The 24,682-nt window shown below is 42.0% G+C and overlaps 3 protein-coding genes across 4 annotated transcripts; 2 read left to right on the forward strand and 1 right to left on the reverse strand.

The window, feature by feature from the left end:
• Positions 1-1,779: 1,779 nt before the first annotated feature.
• hcar2 (hydroxycarboxylic acid receptor 2-) lies at positions 1,780-2,655 on the forward strand. Its single transcript, XM_034096502.1, has one exon. The coding sequence runs from the start codon at positions 1,780-1,782 to the stop codon at positions 2,653-2,655; it is 876 nt and encodes a 291-aa protein (XP_033952393.1).
• A 2,587-nt stretch (positions 2,656-5,242) lies between these two features.
• Positions 5,243-10,318, reverse strand: LOC117456134 (zinc finger protein 135). The gene is made up of 2 exons (XM_034095888.2): positions 9,908-10,318; positions 5,243-9,237 (listed from the first exon to the last, which is right to left on the reverse strand). Exons 1-2 carry the CDS (start codon positions 10,152-10,154, stop codon positions 7,631-7,633), a joined length of 1,854 nt encoding a protein of 617 aa, XP_033951779.1. The 5' UTR covers positions 10,155-10,318; the 3' UTR covers positions 5,243-7,630.
• Positions 10,319-10,918: 600 nt separating this feature from the next.
• Positions 10,919-22,759, forward strand: LOC117456133 (PH and SEC7 domain-containing protein 4). Of its 2 annotated transcripts, XM_034095886.2 has the most exons (17): positions 10,919-11,009; positions 11,858-12,255; positions 13,981-14,687; positions 15,002-15,077; positions 15,236-15,557; positions 16,131-17,066; positions 17,662-17,742; positions 17,835-17,947; positions 18,042-18,100; positions 18,225-18,314; positions 18,398-18,441; positions 18,531-18,703; positions 19,264-19,334; positions 19,859-20,007; positions 20,136-20,280; positions 21,036-21,182; positions 21,909-22,759. In XM_034095886.2, exons 3-17 carry the CDS (start codon positions 14,160-14,162, stop codon positions 22,218-22,220), a joined length of 3,246 nt encoding a protein of 1,081 aa, XP_033951777.1. In that variant the 5' UTR covers positions 10,919-11,009; positions 11,858-12,255; positions 13,981-14,159; the 3' UTR covers positions 22,221-22,759. The 2 variants fall into 2 exon arrangements, with proteins under 2 accessions (XP_033951777.1, XP_033951776.1); XM_034095885.2 differs by lacking the exons at positions 10,919-11,009; positions 11,858-12,255 and adding an exon at positions 13,312-13,601.
• Positions 22,760-24,682: the final 1,923 nt, after the last annotated feature.

Consider the following 24,682-nt stretch of genomic DNA (forward strand, 5'->3'; position numbering starts at 1 on the left):
AATTGAGTGATGGATGTACATGGTGCCATAGACAGTGTGGCTCCTCATCCTCCACTACCCTCGTCTCAAAGCTGTGTTGGATGATCAGGATCCCTGAAGTGTTGGGTCATCTTTCAAAATATGTTTTCCATTCACTTTGAAGGGAGGGCTCAGTTTTCACTCACACTTTGACAATCATACCAAGGAGTCACACAAGGAGAAGGAGGAGAGAGGGGACACCAGGTGCAGCAGTATTACTTTTCTTTCTCAGGTGAGTGACATGTTGGTTACTTCTGTTCATTTAAACACTAGTTGTACATGAATGTTTTTATTTCTTGGTACAGTTCTTCAGTCTTGTAGCCGTTGCTTTTATAGCGGCAATATTCTGCAGACTTCATTAGATTAGTTTTGCAGGTGAACAGGCCGTCTTTATTGTCAGGTTACATATTTGCATGTTTCCCTTAGAGAGATAGATGAAATGTTTACCTGGTTGAAACATATAGGGAGACATGCAAATATTTAGGAAGGCAGGCAAACAATTGTCAGCCATAAAGCATTTGACCTACAGCTGTTGCATCATGTGGCACTTCATGAAAGAAAAGGAAGTAGGTTAAGGAGTCTGAGAGTGTGAGACAGAGACAGCAGAGAGGATCAGTTCTTTACACGGCTAAGTGTCAGATCAAGGTAAGAGGCTTCAGTTTCCATACAAAACTAAATAGAAGAACATTGGGGTTTTACAATATACATGAGACCACTTGGTGTGGTGCAGTTTGTTTTTTAAATTAAAATACAACATGAGTCAAATGCATTTTTCCTTTATGTTTTAACCTTTGTTTTGTCAGAAAATATATAAGACAATGTAGTTTGATACCGCAGCATCATGTGTTATCTTTTCTTTTTTTTATCGTGTGCATTAGCTACTAAAATACACACTTTTATTCATTGCTTTTTGCATATACAGAAAGCATGTCTTTGGACCAGTATTCATATTTGCTTGATGAGTTGGCAGTTATTTTTTTAGCAACGCTTAATATATTGTATATATTTCACAGAACAAGTTTGGGATTACTATGAATTCTGACAAGTTAAGAACGTTTACTTTCAAGTGCTGGTTCTCAGATATCCACTGTTACATTTGTGTTTCCAAACTCCATATTAACGATATATGTCATCATATGAATTTGAATATTTGAAAAGCTATGATGATCAAGCATGTAATAGCTCATGCTCATTCACCTTGTTTGAATAGAAAAGTTAAGAAACTGTCACTCTGCACTTTCTTTTATTTTCAAAAACTCATCACACACATTGAGCTTGAGTTTAACATGTAATAATTATACATATTTATTCATTATTATTTGTTTATTTTTAAATATGTTTTAACTGCAATAGATATTGCTATCTTTGACAAATACCGGAATTTTCACCTGATGAATAAGAATATTGTTACTGAAGTGGTGTTTCTGTATCAAAGAGGGCTTACATTTGAGTAAATATTATTCTTTCAAAATAGATAAGTCATGGACAATGTTCTCCTTTTGTGTAAAGAGCAAAAAAGGTTAAAGTATGAAGTGTCTATTTGCCTTACTCGACATTGCATGTTCATATTGTGCAGCCTTAAACCACATGCATCTTTGATAAGGGATCATTGTATTTTCTTAACTGACCTTTATTTTATATAACTGGCAGTTTTTATTATCACACCGGCACCCTTTAAATATTGCATCTATTGTCTCTAATAACTAATATGTTTTTGTCTGTTCTGTTTACAGATCTTTGAGGTCCTCTGATCCTGCCGTCATGGAGGTTTCCTACATCAACTCCTCCCTGCTCTTCATCTCCCACCGACCCGTAAACAGCACCTTCGAGCTGACGGTGTTTGACACCTGCAGAACCATGCCTGCTGTTCTCATCTGTTACCTGGGCCTGCAGTTCATCAACATGTTCCTGGGCATCCCGACCAACCTCATGGTGCTGTGGCTCATCCACAGGAACAAGGGGGACTCCTGCACCTCAGATATTTTCATCTCCCACCTGGCGATTTCAGACGTGCTCTTCTGTCTCATCCCTCCGCTAGAGCTGGCCAACATCGTCTTCCTCACCACCAGCAGCACCTGGTACGTCCTGCGCTTCTTCTACGGCATCAAAGACTCCTCGCCTCTCTTGCTGTCCTGCATCTGCCTTGACCGCTACATGGCCGTGGTTCACCCCATCACCTTCACCGAGCTCAAGGACAGAAACCACAGAGCGATCCTGGCCATGATCGTCTGGGTCATCACCCTGGCCTACGCAGCAGCTAAATGTGTGGGCAACATCGTCAACTTCGAGAAAGTCTTCACAGGGATGATCCTCGCAGCGTTCGCCTTCATGGTATTCTGCAACATTTCCATCCTCTGGGTGCTGAAGCAGTCTGGGCCGGGCAGAGACGAGATGCATCCCGTGAAGAAGAGAGCCTTCAAGATGGTCCTCATCATCCTGGCCATCATTGTGTTCAACTACTTCCCGCCTGTCGCACTCTTCCCCTTCCAGGACTACTTCTCTCCGGACGTGTTCCGCTGCTACATTCACTACGTGGCCTTCGGTCTCATGGACTTCAGCAGCAGCATTCAGCCCATGCTCTACCTGTCCAAAGTGAAGCTAAACTGCTGCCACAGAGGCAACACCGAAATTCCATAGGGATACATGTTTTTATTATTTTTATATTTATGAATATTCTATTGTTGTGATAAATAGTATTTTTTTTCTTATCAGAGGTTGAAAATGCTGATAGTAAGTAGATGTATTGTGCGGTGGGTCCCTTGAAGAGGGCTTATATGAGACAAAACTTTAAAAATGTATATTTTGTAAATTAATAGATTTCATTAAATTGTCCTTACCTGATAACATCATGAACGTTTTTCCCAAAAGTTGACATTTTCTAATTAAATGGTTACAAATAACTTTGCAGTTAACTCAGGAATTACTTGTGCAGATTGTTGAGTTTGTATTTGTTTGGGTTTTAGAGATACAAGAGCCTAAACAATTAGTTGATTAATCAATAATTCGGTCCAAAGAAAACAGAAATTGTGATGGGCAATTTGTACCCTATTTTTCATTCTCATTTTGAAACTAAACAATTGTTTGATAATTGGGAAATAATCGACCCATAGATTGATAGTCAAATTAATTGTTGCAGCCCTATAGTTTCTTAATACCTGAATACAATGGAGGCGATCCACATTTTGTACTTCAATTATGACACTTTCATCAATCTACAATAATTGAAAAGCAACTATTTGTCTAAATCCGGCCGCTTTTGCGGTTTGATTTTGAAATGGTCAGGTCACCCTCTGTGTTATGCCTGTTTGTACTTCCTGTCTGTGCCTATTTGATTATCTGATCACCTTTTCACCTGCTGCCATTGTGTTTTTCCTGCACTCCACAGATGTGTCTTGTCCTTGGGATTAGTTCTGCATGTATTTCCGTTTTTTATGTCAGTATTTGTCAGATCCTTGTGTGTCATTGTCAGGAACAAATCTGTTTTGTTTTGGCCCTGCCCTGCCTGGATAACTGTAAATAAAGGTATTTATTCTGTAAAGGTCTTCACTGTCCTAACCTGCTCTGATTCCTTGTGAGACAAGTACAAATAAATGTCTCCAATAATAGTGGCCAAGTCACAACAAAAAGCATCGAAAAGCATTAAGTCCAACTTCCGGCCCATCTCAAATCTCCCCTTTCTGTCAAAAATACTTGAACGTGTCATTGCCTCACAACTAAAATCCCACCTCAGGTCCAATGACCTCTTTGAGCCATTTCAATCCGGTTTCCGATCAAAACACAGCACAGAAACAGCTCTTCTCAAAATCACAAACGACCTCCTCCTCTCCTCTGACTCCGGCAACCTTAACATCCTCATCCTCCTCGACCTCACCGCAGTATTCGACACCATCAACCACGCCATCCTGCTGTCCCTCCTCGAATCATCACTCAACATCACCGACACTGCACTCTCCTGGCTGAAATCCTACCTCACCGACAGATTCAGATCAGTTTATCAACATCAACAACTGCACCTCCTCCACTGCTCCTCTGTCCCAAGGCGTCCCCCAGGGTTCGGTGCTTGGCCCCCTCCTCTTCATCCTCTACATGCTCCCCCTTGGCAAAATAATTCGTCGCCACAACCTTCAATTTCACTGCTACGCCGATGACATCCAACTTTATATCTCAACAAAAACCATCACCCCCACAACACACTCCACTCTCACCAACTGTCTCACAGAAATAAAAGCATGGATGCAAACAAACTATCTCCAACTGAACAGTGCCAAATCAGACATCATCATCATCGGCCCCCCATCCCGTATCAAAGACATCCAGAATTTCAACTTCACCATTGACAGCCACACTCTATCTCCCCCCTCACATCCGCAACCTCGGAGTCATCTTCGACAGTCAGCTCAAATTCAACCACCACATAAATCACATCACCAGGACCGCCTTTTTCCACCTCAAAAACATTGCCCGTCTCCGCCCATCACTCTCCTCCACTGCTGCTGAAACCCTGATTCATGCATTCATCACTTCACGACTCGACTACTGCAATAGCATCCTCTACGCGGCATACCATCCAACCTCCTCAATAAACTCCAACATAACCAGAACTCTGCTGCCCGCCTCCTCACCCACACCCGCTCCCGAGACCACATCACTCCCGTCCTCCAGAACCTCCACTGGCTCCCCGTCTGTCAAAGAATCAACTTCAAAGTCCTCCTCATTACTCACAAAGCCCTCAACAATCAGGCCCCCCCCTACCTCACAGACCTGCTGCACCACCACGCCCCTTCCCGCTGCCTCCGCTCATCAGAAGCCAACCTCCTATCCATCCCCACCCGCACCAATCACCGGACCTGGGGGGACAGAGCCTTCTCCGTCGCTGCCCCCTCCCTCTGGAACTCACTCCCCCAAGCCATCAAAGAGACTGCACTGACCTCACCACCTTCAAAAAACTCACCTCTTCAATCTGGCTTTTAATGTGTGATTGTTTTTGTATTATTTGACTTTAACTATATATTTATTTGTTGTTCCTTCCTTTTCTTTTCCCTTCACTATATCTGTAAAGCGTCTTTGAGCACCTGTAAAAGCGCTAACAAATTAAATCTATTATTATTATTATTAAGTGTTGAAACATGTGTGGCTTCACTAGTGAGAAAACTATACCCTTCACATTTGTAAAGTTGTGCAACATTTATTTAATGTATCCTTCAGGGAAAAACACTGGGAACTATTGTATGTATGCACAGACATTGATTTACTGTATATACTGTCTTATATTTGCTTTTTCTTGTTGTATCAGATGTATAAAGAGACCTTACAGAACGTGTTTCATTTCAAATCAATTATACATATAAAATCATTTTGGTTATCTTTCTTTTTAATTTAGACACAAAACACACATGTAGGTTACAATAAAGTCCTAGTGGAAAACACTCAGTTTAATAGTGTTTACTAGTTCATATACGTCGCTGTGGAGGTATATCAACCAATTTCCATGACGTTTTCCTCTTGTGTGCGTCAGCTTCCTGTTCGTACAGTGAAAACAAAACCTCTAAAATCTCAACATCGTTTTAGATCAACATGGCTGAAAAAACAATTATTGATTCTTCAATAGTGAAAGTTGGTCAATAGATATTGATTATTTGCAGCAACACTATTTTATTCCCGTTATTACACAAATACATTCGTGTCAGTTCAATAGAACAGACTGCTGGATGTATAGTTAAAGCTAAATATACAGCAATATATTTATAATCTTTATCATAAGTCACTGGTGCGGCACAAATTTCTAACACTCTGGCTACTATACAAAGTGTTGACATGTGCATAGAAGCATCTTAAATGGTGTAATTCTCAAACAATGATATCGTTATTGTTAACTGACCCCTGTGGGGATATTCTATTTTCCAGGTCAAACGTAAGCACCACAGAAAAAAACAGTGTGTTGCTTCAGCAGGGAGGTCGAAAAGGCATTCTGCTAATCTGACAGGCATTCAACAACTTTTCTTTTTAAGCATTATATTACCAACATTTGGTACCATACACACGTTTAAAAGAACGGCTCTGTAAGGGTCCCATTATCTGTCTCACAAGAGGAACATTAGATTTAACGAGTCAAAAGAAAATAATAAATAAATCATAACTTTTTGCTAAATACTTGGAGCTAATAAACCACAGCAAATATTAGACAACAGTGTATTGCACCCTACCACAAAAACCATGTACAATTTTTAGCGTAAACCGTGATCTCGGGAATAGCAGTTAGACATATAGGATCTCAACCTTGAGGTCCACTTAAAGGTCCCATGTCATGGCCATTTCTACTGATCATTTATATTGTTCAATGTTCCAAAATCACATTGGTTTCTCATACAGCATCTCTGTATAGTATGTGTATTCACTCTCTGTCCTAAATGCCTTGATGGAGCTCCTTCCCACCGCCCCCCCCCCGTTCCCTATGAGCCCACTGTGCTCTGATTGGTCAGCTCACCCACTGTGTTCTGATGAGTCCACCACCGTTACAGTGGAACATCAGTGATTATGTGTTACAGTGGCGTTTGTTAGCAACCAGAAAATGACACCAGTAATGACAAACAGATGAGAATGCTGCGTGTTGGCGGGACGTTGCGGGGCTCGCTGCTCCGCCCTTTGAGGCTCGAGGAGCGGACAGTGTGAGCTGGATTACTGGTGTAGTTTCCTGGTTGCTGCGGGGGGACTGCGAGACAGCGAGACACCGCGGAGCTCAGCCTGAGCACATAAACGTTAGGGCTGCTCAATTAATCGTATTTTAATCGCAATTACAATTTTGGCTTGAAACGATTATGAAAAAAACATCATCTAAATAAAACGATTATTTGTATTTATTTATTTTTTATTGGTTTTTCAGTTGAATTATACTTAAAGTTCAGGGTAATCAACTGTTAAAAACATACTGTTCACATTTGTTTTTCAATAAATGGATGTTTTCAAAGTAAATGGATAATCGTTTTTAATGATCGTGATATCAATTATTGACCCAAATAATCGAGATTATGATTTTTGCCATAATTGAGCAGCCCTAATACACCTGAGTGTGTACGGAGATCCGTGGAGCCGCAGCTGAGAAAAGATAAGGCTGAGTGTGAGTGAGGAGCCGTTACGTCACTTTACTCAGGAAAATGGAAAAAGAGAAATCTCCAACGAGGCGTTCTGGGGCAGCATCGACAGGTCTTTTCTGTGTTAGAGTTTTACTCGCTACAGGGTGTACTTTGAGGGTTTGTGACTTTGCAGACCGTTTACATGCATACAAAGCTACATAACACACAAGGGGATGGGTAATAACCAGAGAAGCATGACATGGGACATTTAAACGTTTTTCTGGTGCTTTGAACCAGAGCACACATCAACTGCCCTACAAAATGTCAGCTCTCCTGCAGTGTGTTGTTTAAGGTACCAGATAGAAAAAATACAATCCAGGAGGTCCAGTTTAGGTAGCAGTTGAAAACTAAATCATCTATAAACAGATAAAGCAGTGATACTCATATGATGTAGGCTGTGAGATGTATTTCTGTATCAGAGTAACATCGTCTCTTGATCTTTCTCAGCTTTTACATTAGTCTCTTCTATTGGCCCTTTAGTTCTAACTTCTATCAGTGTCTGATAGCGTCTCTGAGGCTGTAGGTCGGTTTGTTTCTGTCTCACTGGTGCTTCCCTCGCTCTGAGCCTTCTGCTCCTTGGTCGCATGCATCTTCAGGTGCTTCTTGAGGGACGACTGGTCGGTGTAGGTCTTACCACACTGGCTGCAGAGGAACACCTTCTCTTTGGTGTGCACCAGCTCGTGTCTCTTCAGGTGTCCCGACCTGCTGAAGCTCTTGCTGCAGAACGAGCAGCTGTACTCCTTCTCTCCGGTGTGAGTCCTCTGGTGCAGTTTGAGGCTGCTGGCCACCGTGAACCTCTTGCCGCACTCATTGCAGCTGTACGGCCTCTCTCCCGTGTGCATGCGCATGTGAATAGTGAGGTGGCCCGCCTGGCTGAAGGTCTTCTTGCAGAGCTCGCAGCTGTAGGGCCTCTCTCCAGTGTGGATCCTGTAGTGGGTTTTAAGGTCCCCTAAGCCATTGAAGCGTTTCCCACATTGAGCGCAGCAGTATGGCTTCTCCCCGGTGTGAATCCTCTCGTGTATTCGAAGGTTACCTGCATTGCTGAACGTCTTGCCGCACTCCTGGCAGTTGTAAGGTCTCTCCCCGGTGTGAGTCCGCAGATGGACTTTGAGCTGGTTGTGCTCGTTGAAGCACTTCCCGCAGTGCGAGCACGTGTAGGGTTTCTCTCCGGTGTGCACACGTTTGTGTATCCTGAGCTGACTGGGGTGGGCGTATGTCTTGCTGCAGCTGTTGCAGCAGTAGGGTCTCTCTCCTGTGTGGGTACGCTTGTGGGACTTGAGGAGATCAGCACGTCCAAAGCGCTTGCCGCAGTAGCTGCAGCTGTGAGCTTTCTCAGCGCTGTGTGTCTGGATGTGGATGTTGAGAGAGGAGGCTCGACTAAATGTTTTGGGACAAGTAGGACAGCGTAAGAAGTTATCAGGAACCTCTAAAAGTTCAGGAACTGCAGCGTTTTCCTCATGTGACTCTACTTCTGGCTCCACAGCCTGTGTACTCGCCGCCTCAGGGTCTATTTCTGATTCAGGGTTATACCCCAACGCCTGCTTCAAAAGTAAATTGTCATCGCCACCATCACACTGTGACATCCCATTCTGCTCCTCCTCAGTCTCTATTAATTGTCCATCCTGCATGTAGGTGTCAGAAACAATGGTGACTTTAACTTCACTGTCACCTCTTCTGGAGTCTTGTTCGAGGCCTGTAGATGGCGGCATAGGCGCATATGCATCATGACTGCTAATATTGACTTCCGTGCTCTCGGTTTTCATTGTTAGATTGAGCAGGGATGAAGGCTGGGAGAGGTCAATAGCACCACTTTCATCCAGGCCAGGCTCTGTTTTAACAGATAACACGTTGTGTGTGATAAAGCCTACATCGGCTGTGCTCACACATTGAGTTTCTTCCATATGATCAGGCTGCAGTAAAAAGGAGGAAGAGGATGTGTTCTCCCTCGTCTTGTCTTTCTGCTTCCTCCTGAAGCTCTTCTTGTCACTGCTGCATATGGACATATTGAACGTGCCCTGCGTCGAGCCGAAGGGATAATCGTTCCATTCTGAAGAGGAAAACCTTTCAGTGGCATCTTGTTCACGAGGATCTGTAACAAAGACAAAGACAACATGATAAACAAACTAGTACAGACTGTGATTTAGAGTAGTACACATCTACATTACAGCCACAATGGTTGAGTAGCTGACAGAAGTACAAGGAAATATAAGTAAATAAGTCTTGAAAGTGATTATGGAAGAAACAAACTGCTTGTAATTTAAAATTGCATACATTTTCCTGCAATAGCTGTGTGTTATAGGTGGATATTAAGGTGGATATATAAGTGTAGTTGTCAGCCAGAAAAACATAAACAATGAGATGCTAGACACTGAAATGCTCAATAAAGATGAGGGATATTGCATCTTTGTCACAAATAGTGACAAGTTTTACACTTAAATAGCCAGTTTTAATCACAAACATGATAATTGTATTATCCAGACGCTGCATTTTTAAAACAGCATTGCACAATAAATGTATTTGATACACATCTATCTATTGTAGTCTACTGTGTATGGTAGAAATCCCTGTGTTCTACCACCATCATTACTGGCCGTATATAAACCTGTTACAGTGTAATTAGTACTGTATTAAACAGTGATCTACAGGCCAATTTCCTACATCAAATGTTCGTCAATGTTTACGTCTGTTTGCAGTTTCCGTTTACTGTCGAGACAAACACAGACACCCCTCCATTATTGACCTAGTGTAGACAACCATACCTCTAGCAGCAGACTCGGTGCTCCTCTGTGCTAACAACAGCCTCTTCAGGCCCTCGTTTTCGGACTCGATCCTGTGTATTGTGCCCTGGTACTCGGACAGGGTCGTGTCCACTGAATCCAGGATGTTGCTCACTGTGGCTTTGAAGATCTCATTCAGAGAAGACTCCAGGAACATCTTTAGATCACTCGGCTTGGCCATGATAGACCGAGTGGCTGAGGATAACAACTCGCCAGATGGTTTGTACATAGTTGAAAGTATCGGTATACAAAGTGGGTGTGTGCAGCGAGCCACAGGAAGTGCGCCGGTCGTTGAAGCCGATTTTTGGAATGGCCGTAGTGGCCAACCAGTGGTACTACACCTTCAGTGACGTACTTTTGTCCCAAAGAGACGTCTGTAAATCACCGTATATATTTTTTTAATCTAAATAAAATACACAGTACGAACAATTGTATAGACCTTATTTAAATCATTAAGGGGTAAAAGTTGTGAAATGCGCTATAAATTAAATCCAGTTCTTTTTCGTTGTCCTTTTATTTGACTTTATTTTATTTGACTGAGCCGACAACGGAGGTGGGGAGGTAGGGAAACTCACGTGAGCACGCTCTGTAAACAAAACCCCCCGGATGATCCGGGTACTTTCTTAATCTACAGTAGCTCCATTTTGGGCTTCATGCACCAAATTCAACTCTCATAGGAATGAACAGAGCTGTATCCAGTTCTCTTTATACATCCCTGGTGTGTGCAGTCGGCTGCTGCTGCTGCCGTGTGCGGAACAAACAAAGCAGAAGCAGTCGCACGAAAGTGACGGAGAGGAGATGATGGTTTTTGTTTTTCTTAAAAAAAATGTGTAGCACCCCTTGCTGGTTTGGAGGAGAGTGGTTTAGCGGGGGCCCTAGCTAACGTTACTAGGATGCTGTTTACACAAATAACCACGGTGATAAATGGTGTTTAAATAACATTAGGAAGGACTGCAAAACTGCAGCAGTACTACTAGGTCATTACTAATAATACTACTAAATACTACTAAGCAAAATCAGCTAGTTCAACCACTAGCTAGCAACTAACTCACTGCAACTGCAAGGATGCTCACATAAATGCTAGGTAATGCTAATATTTTAATACCAACGATTATCTGAATGCTATACATGCTAATGACACTGCTTACAATGTTTAATAAGGTTAGCTTGTTAGCTACACAAAGAGTGTAGCTTATTGTGATATAACACTTATAATGTCAAAATGTTGATTAAAAAGGAATTTTAATCAAACTCAATATAAATAACAAAGGTCCACTAACGTTTTTTTCTAACGGTTGAGATTACACCTAGGTAGTTAGTAGGTTATGCTTTAACGTAAATGTAGCTAACGGTAATAAAGAAGAACAAAAGTGTACTAATGATAAATAACGATGTTCTGCTAACAGTCATGTGACTAATGATGGCAAATGATTCACCCACTAACGATAATGCTTAAACAATTTTTGTATTATTATAATTATAAAGTCGTTACAGCAGTTGAATTAAGGAAAATGTAATACACAAAAAAGATTTAAAGCGAATAAAATGAAAAACAAACAAACTAATCAAAGAAGAATTAAGTTAATACGTTTTTATATGTAAGCCCTTTAGAACAACCCATGAGTTAAACAGGCTTTTCTGCCCACAGCCAGACAGTAAACCAAAATTAAGAGGTATCATGTGCCATGTGCGGCTTATGACTGATGTCCATTGAATCCGGTACCTTCTGGTTTTACCACATAATTCCTCATGTCATATGCAGGAATGAAGCTGAGCCACTCCCCTCACCTGTATGTTTGCTTGCATGCCTTCAGGGTGGTGGGTGTGTAGACGGAGGACTCTCAGGTGTCTCTTAGCTCATCCGCCAATCACACTGCATCTTTTCCTTCCTCCTCGTTGCCAATCAAATTCTCTCTTCCTTTTTGTCCACAGCTATACCTGCTGGGAGAGGAACAGGACAGCGGGAGACTCAAGTTTGATCTTGAATTTTTGAAAATGGGCAGGAAGCATGAAGGAGAAGAAGGAGGAGGACCTAGTCCGGACTAGGACTTGTGACTTGCATTCATTGCTATGCGACACCACAGACTCAAAGGCTGCGCGGCTAAAAGAGAGTGAATGTGAGGCTTGTTTGTTGTGCGCAGCAGGGTCAGACATAATCAACTGAGGGTTACTTGTATGCTTGTGTGCATGTGTTTGTGTGCCTGTGAAGGTGCAGCACTTTGACAGCAGGATAAACCAAGTAAAACACAGCGGTGTGTCTCCCCCCCACAAGACTTAAAACATCACAAGTCTACCGATCATATGATGGTGCTTTAAAGAGCCTGGAGGGGGTAAGTCATGCTTCACAGTTGAAAAGATTCCTTCTAATGAGATTTATTTGAGCTCTTTGAGGTTTGAATATGTTTAAAAGAATGTCTGTGCCAAGCTAACTGACGGTAATGAAAGACACAGGGAGTGTTTATCCTCCTTAGACACATTCTATTATTATACATACAAACATTTAAGTCATTTCACAGCTTTCACTTCACTCACTGTGGCTGAGTTCCTCTTTTATTTATCTTCTCTGAGGTGTGCTGTAATGACTTCCCATTCATTGTACGCAACTTCTCCTGGTATCCCCCTGTTGGAGCATTCTGAAAGTTTGTTTGAGTAACGTTTGACTACAACTGAAACTATTTCTTATTTATTTGTATGGGTGTTCTATTTGAGGAAGGCTAAAAAAAAGCTTCTCTGGAAATGTTCGGCATGCATTTGTTATGCGTCTGAGCAGTGTTTATTTTATCATCAACATTGCCCCCGTGGATAACAATGCACGCAGAGGATCAACTGTGTTATCATGTGAAACACAACATTTGATCCAAGAGAGACAAGATATTATACTGTATGATATCATAATCGCCCATTTTTTTAAACTGTCAGATTCTTACTTACAAATCTTATGTTAGGAAAGCTTAAACTTTTAATAATTTGAATATCAGTGTCTCCATACTTTTAGTTTCAACAGGGTTTCGTCATTAGGTTTCGGTGACCCTCTTTGTTAATCTTTGTAAACTATCTTGCATATTTGTGTAGCACTTGCACCCTGACAGGAACTGAGAAGTGAGCACCCACACAGGAAATGTGGTCATGGTCGGTCCCGGATGTTGGTTGCGTGACGTGAATAGAATAATTAAGAAAGTCAGAAAAGAATAGAAATATCAAAAAGTATCACAGAGCGAAAGATAGATATAATATGAGGTGTGACATTTTAACTGTGTTTATCACCAGTAGAAGCACGGATGTCATTTTGTTGTTGATGTTGTGTAGCTGCTGGCCTTGGTTTGTGCTGTAATCCTTTCACACTTTTATCCTTTGCCCAGAGTCACCACACAGTGTGCTGATAAAATGATAAACACAGGACGTAGGCAGTTAAACGGCCGACCAGAAACAGCCCTTCAACTCCACCTTCTGTCTCTTTCCTAATCCTCACCATCCTCTCTCTCTACCTCTCTTTCTCCTTCTATCGCTCTCGCTGACTTGCTTGACTGATTTTCTGTGTCTGTGGTCAGGAAGTACACACATGCCAAGAGTCACACCTGCTGCACCACGCCGACAGTTAGAAAACATTTGACAAATGAGCAACACAGGCTCAAAAAGAGACACTTTCTCCAGATTGGATTATTTGGGCAAACAAGTGGTGAGTGTTTTTTGCTATCAGGGTTGTAAAGATATTATTTTAGTTTTTAATCCGAGCGTTGTTTGTCATTTGAAATGGTGCTCTCAGTAGTTATAAACACACTGTTTCTCATGGATGAAAAGACAAAAAATAAGAACCAAATACAAACTATGAATCTTATAGATACGATAACTCTACAACCATTTACCTTTCTGAGCTAAGCATATTTTCCTGGAGGTTACCTAACATTTCGTTTTTATTTCATGAAGAATCCGTTTCACAAAACACTTTGGCATGTGTTACAGGATGTCAGGCTTAACAGCATTGAGAGGGAATGTCTCACTCTCCTCACGATGGGTGTGTGGTAAAATAACTTTTATTTGATATTCTCTTATTACAGATCTGTGAATGGCGACATTGGAGTTTGTTACATTCTTCAGGGTTTATGGGATCTTACAAAATGATCAACCTTGATACGGCAGAGGAAGACATTTTATAGCGAGATATCCTTTACAGCTACAGCGTCTTTCACCCAAACCACAAACGACCCAGCAACGGAACTGACTGAGATACGAGCTAATGGAGGAGGAAAACGTGTGCTCCTCTCTGCCAGATGTTCCAGATTCAGTCTTTCAGGAGCCTCGACAAGACTCGTGGACCTCCGTCGACCACCGGCACGTGAATGGAGAGCAGGAGAGCGCCGAGTGTGGCGACGCAGAGGCAGAGATAAACCAGACACACGGGAAAGATCAACTCAACCTCTCCCCGACGGCAGGTGGAGAGGCTTCTGAGGAGGCAGAGGAGTGGGAGCAGATACAATGGTCGATGCAACCCATGCCCTGCAGCAGTCCTCCACTTTCTTTCTGCACAGTGCAGTGGGACATGCCAGATCTTTCCGCAGAGGGACCTTCACTCATGACTGACAGCAGCTCGGCCAATGAGCCGGACTCTGGTGCCGTGACGAGTGGAGACACCACTTCCCCAGCCCTTCACCCATCTGAAGGCGTGAACGCTGAGCTCCTCACACAGGGCGACAGAAGGGAAGGAGATGGTTTTAATGCACGGCTTCTGAACTCAAATCTAGAGTGGACAGGAAACATCTCAGAGGTATGTAACGCACACGAGGAGCTGTAAAAGGAAGTGATGTTCTCCTGCTGCCTTTATTTTCAAACTCTTTCATATTTCAAATGTCTATTTGCGTTTACACTTTCAAATGTCCTGTGTCATTAACACTTCCTACTTCACGCCTCAGGCTTAATCTGTGGAGATACACATGTTTGGGTTGCTGTGGTAGAGTGGACATAATGTTGGTCGGATGAGGCTCAGAGGGCAGCTTCTTTCTCGTGCTGCCGCTGGTAATCACAAGCTTTGTTCCCCCACCACTAATGTTCATGATCAATGGTCTGTGTTGCAATTTCCAGCCATGTGATGCTGCAGATGTGCTGCCGACCCAGGAAAGGGAAGGTTCACCACACGAGCTGTCAGACAGTAATAACGGTACGTATTACTCAGAGAGGCAACTTTAATGAGTTGTTTAGTTTCAAGTGTTTTCTCAGTTCAGTATTAACACTCGTGGTTGCTTGTGGCCTTTTCATTTGGATTCTAAATGGTATAACTAAAAAACTGTGACGTTCACCTTCTTAACACTCTTCCAGGAATCTTACCGAGGACAGAGGAAGAGGAAGAGGAGGCACTCTCGGCAGAGTCAGATCCTGTTAACTCTGTGGACTTACTCGACATTCTTAGAGAAATCGATGGCTCCGAAGATGAATCGGACAGGTTCGTAAATTTAAAACTAGAAGAGCAGGAGGAGCCCGTCGTTTGGCTGACTCCACAGGGAGACTCTGAGGAAGAGCAACCTTCATCCAATGGTGTGGAGAACGAGGAAGAAGGCGAGGGGGGAGATAAGGAGCAGATAGACGTGTTGTGCTCCGAGGAAAGTGAAGAAGCAAAAGCTGTCAGCTGTCTGCATGATGTGTGAGTAAAATGCACCTAAGTTAAGAAGGGGAACAGGAAGTGTCTGTTACCAGAAACTGCATCCGTAATGTTAGTCATGATATAGCGTAATGTGCTATTATAGGGCAAGGCCATTTTGTTTATAGAGCACCATTCAGGCACAAGGAAATCCAAAGTGTTTACAGGTGCAGATTTGTATTACATAAATGGCATTTACAAAAAAAATACAAATGAAAAAAATCAGAAAAATTATTTATAAATATAATAATTTATAAAAAAAACAATTGCAACAAAGAATGCAAAAGTAATGATTTTAATTCATTGGAAATCAGCTGTAAACACTGTTTCAAGCCTTGGTTTCAATGAGGACAGTTGAGCAGACATCAGGTATTCAGGAAACTTGTTCCACAGGTTGGCAGAATCGAAACTAAAAGCTTCTTTACCTTGTTTGATGTTTATCCTGAGAACACAATATATGACGACCATAAGGGTCTGGATGCCTCATAACTAAGAGATGTCTTAATGCCAGGGACCATTGAGTGCTTTCAAGAGAAGTACACTAATTAAAGTGCATTTCTCATCCACACTTTGAAGGGAGCTTCTTGCAGAGCCACTAGAAGCTGCTGACTCTGGACCAACCGTATACCCAGATAAGATAATTGATCTCTTGGAAGAAAGGCGGCACTCTGGGACTGATGAGGATATAGAGATAGAGGAAAGGTTACATGATGATCCCACAGCGAGCCAGCCTGAAGAGCCAGAAATGTGCGAAGGTGTAAATCAGGACTCTGAACAGTCACAGGCTGAGGACAACAACGAAGGAGAGTCAAAACTTGCTGAAAATCATACAGAGAGCCTAGAAAGATCACTGGAGGAGACGAGTTGTTTAGATCAACGTGATTGTGACCAAGCCAGATTACCAGATTCAGTGCTGTCCTCTCAGCCGGAAGACGCTGAGTCCGAGCAGCTGGGGGTGACTGAAGAGTCAGAGCAGATTCAAGCAGAGGTGTCTCAAGACTCTGACCAGTTAGGACAGTCACAGCATCTGGAACCAGAGATGACAGGAGAGTTAACTCAAGCAGAGGACTCCACTCAGTCAGAGCAGACAGTTTGCGTTGAAGCTGAAGACCCCGGGGAGACGGAGCGGCGAGAACAGACGGAGCCATCGGTGCAGAATGAGCAGACGCCGCAAACGAGCGACTTGTCTCGGCCGGCGCTCTCCCAGCAGGCTGTGCGGCCAGAGACAGATGAGTCAGAAACAACAGAGCAGCTGTCTCCAGACACCCAGGTCGAGTTCAATCAGGTGGACAAACAGGCGGAGACGTCACATCAGGGTGACCAAGGCGGAGGTGCTAAGGATGGAGCGGGGCAAACAGTCGTAGCAAATGGAGAGCAGCCACCTCCTGTGACTGCAGCGCCTCAAATGAACATCGACGAGGTGAACAGAGAGATGGCCCGCCGCCTCGCTCTGCAGCTCTTCAAGTTGGAGGATGTCCAACGTGCAGATGTGGTGAAGCACTTAGACAAAGAGTAAGCATATATTATAATTAAGATATTTTACAACCTTCCTTTATTTTGTACCGACAGCTGGCCACGAGAGCTGCAGCTGAGGCTGTTGTGCTGCTTTAGCCAGAGCACTCTCACACAAAGTCTGATTCAAGATATTTTGTCTCAGCTCTCCACACCGAAATATTTAGAAACTATACATACAAAGAAATGTGTTTGATAAAAACTAGCATAAAGACCTTTTTTAAATATAAGCGGACATGCACAAACAAGGGGTAATGATATTTCACATTTAAAAATGGACTATTTTATACTATGTTTTAAATTACAGTTAAATTGTTTAGTTTTTTAAATCTTTTTGACTTTATTTTGAACACTCATTTCTTATAATCATTCTGATATATATTATCTTGGCCATCATATTCAAGAAGCTGTCTTTTTCAAACAATCCAAACCACACCCTCTTCCTTTGCATCCAATTTATATTAAATGCTGCAAATTATCATTCACAACATATTGTCAATCATTTGAACGTTTTCCTTTTGTGACCCAAATATATGATTTTTAAGGTACAAAGTAGTCAAAACGCTGATTCAGAATGTGTTGTGTCTCTGTTTAGCAATGACTTCAGTCGTGCTGTCGGGGAGGAATACCTGAAACTCTTTGACTTCACCGGGGAAACTCTCGATCATGCCCTGAGGTAAGAATGCTAGGAGCCTGAAATGCAACAAAACACGCTCATAAAAGATCTCGCAATCTTTTTTTCTTTCTTTGCGCTTCCTTCTATCGCAGATCTTTTCTGAAAGTGGTGGTGCTGATCGGAGAGACGCAGGAGAGAGAGCGTGTGCTGCAGCATTTCGCCTGCCGCTTCCACCAGTGCAACCCCGACACCTTCACCTCCTCAGGTGAGCCTCCATCAGGCTGCTTTCTGCTTGAGATACAGCATTGAGCGCTCACATGTGATGGATGTGTAATTTCCCCTCTTTTCTTCCCTCCCAGAGTCTGTGTTGGCTCTCACGTGCGCTTTAATGCTTCTCAACACTGACTTGCACGGGCAGGTGGGACATATTTATGACTGTTTACCATCCTACGATGTTTTCTGCACTGATTTACCAGATGATCTCTGTGAGGTAAATCAGGTAACATTTAGTAAATCATGTATTGTTTTGTGTGTTTTAACAGAATGTAGGAAAATGCATGTCGTCGTCTAAATTTGTGTCTAACCTGGATGGGATGAACGAAGAAGAAAACTTCAGCAAGGATCTCTTAAAGGTAATACCGTCACTGAATTTATTTGATAAGAAAGCAAAATGAAGTACAATAATTAACAATGTTTCTCTTTGTCTAAATTGCAGAGTCTTTATAATTCAATAAAGAGTGAGCCGCTGGAGTGGGCTATGTAAGCGCACTGATAATAATATTATATAGCGTAATTTCACATCATCTGTTCCTCTTCATGCTTCACATATGTCATTTTGCATCTTAAAGTGACGAAGAGGAGTTGAAGAGCTCTGTGCTGACGGACGATGACACCAGAGTAGATGCGCCGCTGCGTTCAGAAGCTAACCCCTTCCAGGACGTTCCTCACGACAAAACGGCCTCTGTGGTCAAACAGGGGTTCCTCCTGAGGAAGCTGCATGCCGACATCGACGGAAAACGCAGTGAGTGAGACGTCAGGATACCTCTGAAGATAATTCCAATATTAAAACAATATCAATGATTTAGTTATTTTGACATTAAAACATCAACAGCAACATTAGATACTATGTCAGACAGGGTTTGGTGCGTGTTGGGGAACATAACATTATGTTTGTTTCCTTGTCTTTAGACCAGATGTATTGCAAAATAAGAGCAGCTGGTAAGAGAATGATCTAAGAAACAGTCATTATTTACTCAAATTGTTATTTTAAAGGGAAACACTTAATTTGGACAACTTTTTTAACAGTGTAAAATTATATTTGCACACATAAAACATTTTTCACAGTCATTCAGCCTCAACCTGAGGAGGCAAAACTCTGACCCTTACAGGACAATATGAGAATGCAAATTCTAATGTGGTATTGTAAATGTTTATTCTAATGCTTTGTATGTTTCCTTTTAGTTTTTCTTCATTTTAAATGTGTTATTATTTGACCTATTGATTGTCTATTTGTATTCTGTATAACACCATGGGTTAGCGCTCTTGTCAGTTAATCACCTGCTGAATGTTTCTGTGCTGCAGCTCCGTGGGGGAAGAGAGGCTGGAAGACGTTCTACGGGGTGCTGAGGGGAATGGTCCTCTACCTGCAGAAGGTCCGTAACACAGCTCTTAGTTTTTCAGGATTATCCGTTAGTATAATGGCTGTAGCAAATGTCTTTCTATTTCTCACATTTGAAGCATTTTCAAAGAAAGCTTTGAATGTCTGTCATCAGATGTTATGATGTCATCACCCTAAAAAGAAAGAAAGAAAGTAAATGTTTTGTTAGATGAACATTTTTGTTAATAGAATCAATAACATCTTTCTTGCCATTTAGTTTGTCTATTGGAGAACACTCTGGAGTTATTGGCAATGTTTTTAACACAGAAATAGGAAAAGATCCTACACAGCCATCGCTATAATCTAATTCTACAATTGATATAACACTGATAAAGTTAGTGTAGCCTAAATGAATTGAATCGGGGTTTAAACAGGAAGAGAAAAAGCAGCATTCAAATGTTGATTTAGAAGTCAAATGTCAACGCAATGGAAGAAGCTTCGGTACACTTGGTACAGCCTTAATAAGGGTTTTTAAATAGCACTCAATGCCATCATGAAATATTTGTTTGTGTGTGTCAGGATGATTACAGGAAGGAGCAGCCGACTAGCGAGGAGGTGGTGGTGAGCGTGCACCACTCTCTGGCTGAGCAGGCGGCCGACTACAACAAGAAGCCTCACGTGTTCCGGCTGCAGACGGCCGACTGGAGGGTGTTCCTCTTCCAGGCCCCGTAAGTCCCAGCAGTGTGTTTCTGTGTGTGTGTGTGTGTGTGTGTGTGTGTGTGTGTGTGTGTGTGTGTGTGTGTGTGTGTGTGTCAAGGAGTCGGAAAATCATTGTCTCTGTTTGTTTTCCTCTCAGATCCAAACTGGAGATGTATTCGTGGATCGGCCGCATCAACCTGGTCTCGGCGCTCCACTCCTCGCCTCCGTTCCCCGCCGCTGTCGGCTCTCAGAGGAAGTTCTTCAGACCGGTCCTCCCCTGCTCACAGTCCGCTCTCACCCTGGTACACACCCATACTCCTCTTATCTGTTCTCACATCTTATATTTACAATTTTGTGTACGATTTTACGTTATTTCAATATTTATTAGATGATCGGCTTAGTGTTACACTTAATGACTTGTGCTATGAATCTAGCTCGTTTTTTGCATTGTCAGTCTCAAAAAACCTGTTGAAACTTCAACGTCATAATTCACAAGACATATTATAAGCAAATACCTTGATATACATGAACAGCTTTTAACACTATTTTCCTAAAATCACAATTTTTTTTAATCCTGCTTTTTTTTCTCTATTTAGAAAAAAACTTCACATTTGTATTTTTGAACAATCGCTTTTGTGACACTATGCACATTCAGCTGAACGGTGGCCACTGTGGCTACATGAAACCGGTCTGTTATAATCCTAGATGATACAAAAACATTTTCTGTTAAATAGCAATAAAACTATCTTCTTTCCCTATAAGCTACTGGTCATAAAATAATCTGAGGCTAAATGAATTGGAACAAAGGTGCCTTTTCATTTCTCACAAATCCCACTGAACGTTTTCTTCCAGCTTAAAGAAAAAAAGATTACAATGCACACATTAGTCGTATAATGCACATTTCCTTTAATAATGTGAACGCTCCTTGAACAATTCTCTTCTTCAGATGTAATCGAGTAATGGCTAAATCTTTTGTCCTCCCATTCTTTAGTTTTTTCCTCAGCAGAATTAGCATGTCATGCATTTTCATTTGTATGTGTTGCTCCTCCCTGTGCAGGAGCGTCAGCTGATGTCTTATGCAGGAATGCTGGTGTCCTTTAAGGATGACTTGTCGTACCTGCATGAGAACCTGCCAGAGGGCAGAAAGGCCAAAGCCAGGGAGCTGGAGGAGCATCGTGTCAGGGCGGAGTACCTGCAGCATGAGGTAATGACCGCGCTGTCAGGCAAAGCTTGTGTGAACAAGAGGGAAAAATACGACTGCATCAAACAATTATTCTCAAGTAATAGATTAGTTGTTTGTCATATGAAATGTCAGGGAATAGTGAAAACCGTGCATGAAAATCATTGTTTTCCAAGATGATGTCCTCCAATGTGTTGAAATCCATAGTATATTCGGTTGAATGCCATTAAAGGTCTCCTATTATACTATTCTTAGGGATATATTATAGGTCTCAGATATATAAAAAACAATTCTATGAAGTGTTTTGCTCGAAATACCAAACAGATCACCCATTGTAGCCATGCCTCATATCCCTCTATTTCAGCCCTGTTACTAAAGTGCTGATTCTGGGTCTGTAGCTTTTTAAAAAAAAAAAAAAACGAGAGCCGAGAAAAAGAAAGCCTGCCCACATTTCCGATATAACATATCATCGGCAGTAAATCTGGATCAGCTCCGTTGAACCCACGTTTTAGAGATTTGGGTACGGAGGAAAAGAGAGGGTTTTATTTTCGGACACTTTGTGAGTCTCCTGACACACCGGGGACACATTGATGTATAAAAGACATAAAAAAGTGCATTTTGCATGATAGGAGACCTTAAAGGAGTAAGTAAAGCAGAAAATATTCACATTTAAGTAGCTGAAATTACATCATTTTGATATTATTATATTTGAAAAAATTGATTATAACTAATTTTGCAATAACCTCCCAGATGTGCCGCTATGAGATCTACATCCAGTGCCTGGAGGCATGGAAGGCAGCGAATAAGACCGGCACCAGTGTGTTGAACATCACAGACCTGAAGCAGTTTGATAAAGCTATGTTTGCAGACTCTGTGGGGGACGAGGAGGAGGAGGAGGAGGAGGAGGAGGAGGAGGAGGAAGGCAGGCTGATAAAGTCCCACTCCAGCCCCTCTCTGGACCTGGAGATGGCCCCCCCGACGGTGATCAAAGTCAGACGTAACATTTCAGAAAGACGGACTTACCGCAGGACCATTGTTCCTCGATGGAATAAAGAGAACTAAAAGGTATTTTTATGACCGATAAAAAAAAAAGCTGATTTTAGAAACATGCTGGTGGGACTGTTATTTTGTGGATATTTGCCTCAGGAGGTTTTTTTTCTGCACTTTTACAAAAAGAAACCTCAGGGAATCCAAAACCCTCAATCTCTCTCAGGATACAAAGCGGGAACCTGACTCATTGGCTGAGCGACTCAAAATGTCTGGACATAATTTATTTAGCTTTTTGTCTTAACTCTGTTTTTTTATGGTACTCAAAATGGTACAACTTTGCTTTCATTTGTTATTGTTTTTTATCTAGGGCAATATTCTGCCTTTTAAAATGTCAACCACTAGAGGTTGCTGTAGTACAACAGAACTGTGAGTGAGTGACAGGGACAGGATGATTTCAAAACAGAATCCATTGCACTTTTATGGTTTTAATATGTTTATAATATGTGGATGTCTCTGTTACATATTGTTTTTAAATGAAGGGTTTATTTCCAAAATGTGATGTATTTTTTTTTTAGGTCAAAAATAAAATGTTACTTCTATGCATTTTTCAATATGGGTAAAACTATTTACTGATGTTAATACTGATCTGAGATTCCTGTAGGTAAGTTTGAATTTAAATACAACAAATACAATGATTGGCTCAACAGTTACAGGTATTTGGCAGCTGTTGTGTTAGATACAAACAAACTTACTAAGGTCGCTGCAGCAGTTGTGCAAGTTAATAAACTTAAAAACAAAGAAAAAGGAAGATTTAGGATTTTTCAGATTTTGTTGCACTTTTTAGAAAAATGTAGAATGCTTTATTATTATTATCATTATTATTATTATGATTACTACTATTAAAAATAATCTTATTATTTTAACACAGTAAAAATATTGTTGTGTGTGTGTTTGATCCTGATTGCACTTCCATAATCTTATACATTGTAAAAAAAAATGAAAATGTACTTTCCAATCCAAAAAAACGGTTCTTTATGAAACATATACCATAGATTAAGAAGGCTTTAAAAATATTAATATAAGTCACAGGGCCACAGTGAGAGTTACAGATTGATCAAACTAGTATACTGTATACTACCTCGAGTTAAATCAGAAAATCGACAAGATAGATTGTTTTAATCACGGCGCACTTTTAATACTGCATGTATTCATCTGAATGATTATTGGTACTAGTCTTCTGAACTACAAAAAGGCAGACAAGAGTGGGAGTGTGTGAATATGTGTGTGTGTGCGCATTGGTGCATGTGTGTGTGTGTGTTATCGCTCTCACTGGCACGGGCTCCAGTTTGTTCTCTTTCAGCCTGACATGTTGAGCAGCAGTCGACCTGGGGCGGTCAACAATAAGAGCAGGATGTCTGGAATTAAGACCCCCCTCCCCAAATCTCACACACACACACACACACACACACACACACACACACACACACACACACACACACACACACACACACACACACACACACACACACACACACACACACACACACACACACACACACACACACACACACACACACACACACACACACACACACACACACTCACACTCACACTCACACTCACACTCACACTCACACAGGAATGTGATGTGACAATAGGAAACGCAATGAAGAACACAGACAATACGGACAGGGACTGTTTGGGTGTCCGGATTGGATCAAGGCTGGTCAATCGGACGTTTCATTAAATCCGAAGCTCCTCCTTCAGATTTATTTAAGATTTTCCCTCCTTGACACACATCGGCTTTAACTGATCATCTGCGGTGATAGTTAACGTGATAATGCTCAACTTCTTGTCCTATTAATGGAAGCAGTCTCCATTCATTCACAGGAATAACAACAACTCATTAAGATAAAGTCAGATTCTGCAGATGAGGGTGACTGATGGGCCTCGTGAGTGACAGGGGCCCGGGGCCATCATCGCTCCTCTAGAGAGGCGGGAGGCCACGCTGAAAGGCGACGCCATCTCGACTAACCTACATGCTCTCGGGGCTGTGACGAAATGTTACAGGCGGTGGCTATTCTTCTTCATATCAAATTGAAATGTTTAATACTGTCTGGGACCCAATCTGTGCTGGAGGTGCCCGTTGTGTGCTGGCGTCACACCGGACCTCTCCACCTAAAGCTTCTTCTCACTTGGCCTGTGGACCATGACTTGAGCGGTGGTGGTGGCCTTGTTTTGGAGTGCCATCCCTCTCCTTCTCTCCAACAACAATAATGACGGCTGGAGCAGCAGGGGCTGCATTAGCTGCTGGGTTCAGAGGGCATCCTTCCCAAGGAATTGGCCTGTTTTTGTTCCATCTGCGCCACTCCATTCTCGAGCTTTGTGAGACTCAGTCAGGCCTGGCTGGGTAATTAAAAAGGCAAGAGCTCAAGTTGTGATCATTAGGGGCTTGTCCAGCATAGGCTCGAAAAAAATAAAGACCCCGACACGTAAGGTCAGCCTTTTTTGTACGCTTTCCTCCTCCCCCTCTC

The sequence above is a fragment of the Pseudochaenichthys georgianus genome, chromosome 12, assembly GCF_902827115.2.
Source record: "Pseudochaenichthys georgianus chromosome 12, fPseGeo1.2, whole genome shotgun sequence".
Lineage (NCBI taxonomy): Eukaryota > Metazoa > Chordata > Actinopteri > Perciformes > Channichthyidae > Pseudochaenichthys > Pseudochaenichthys georgianus.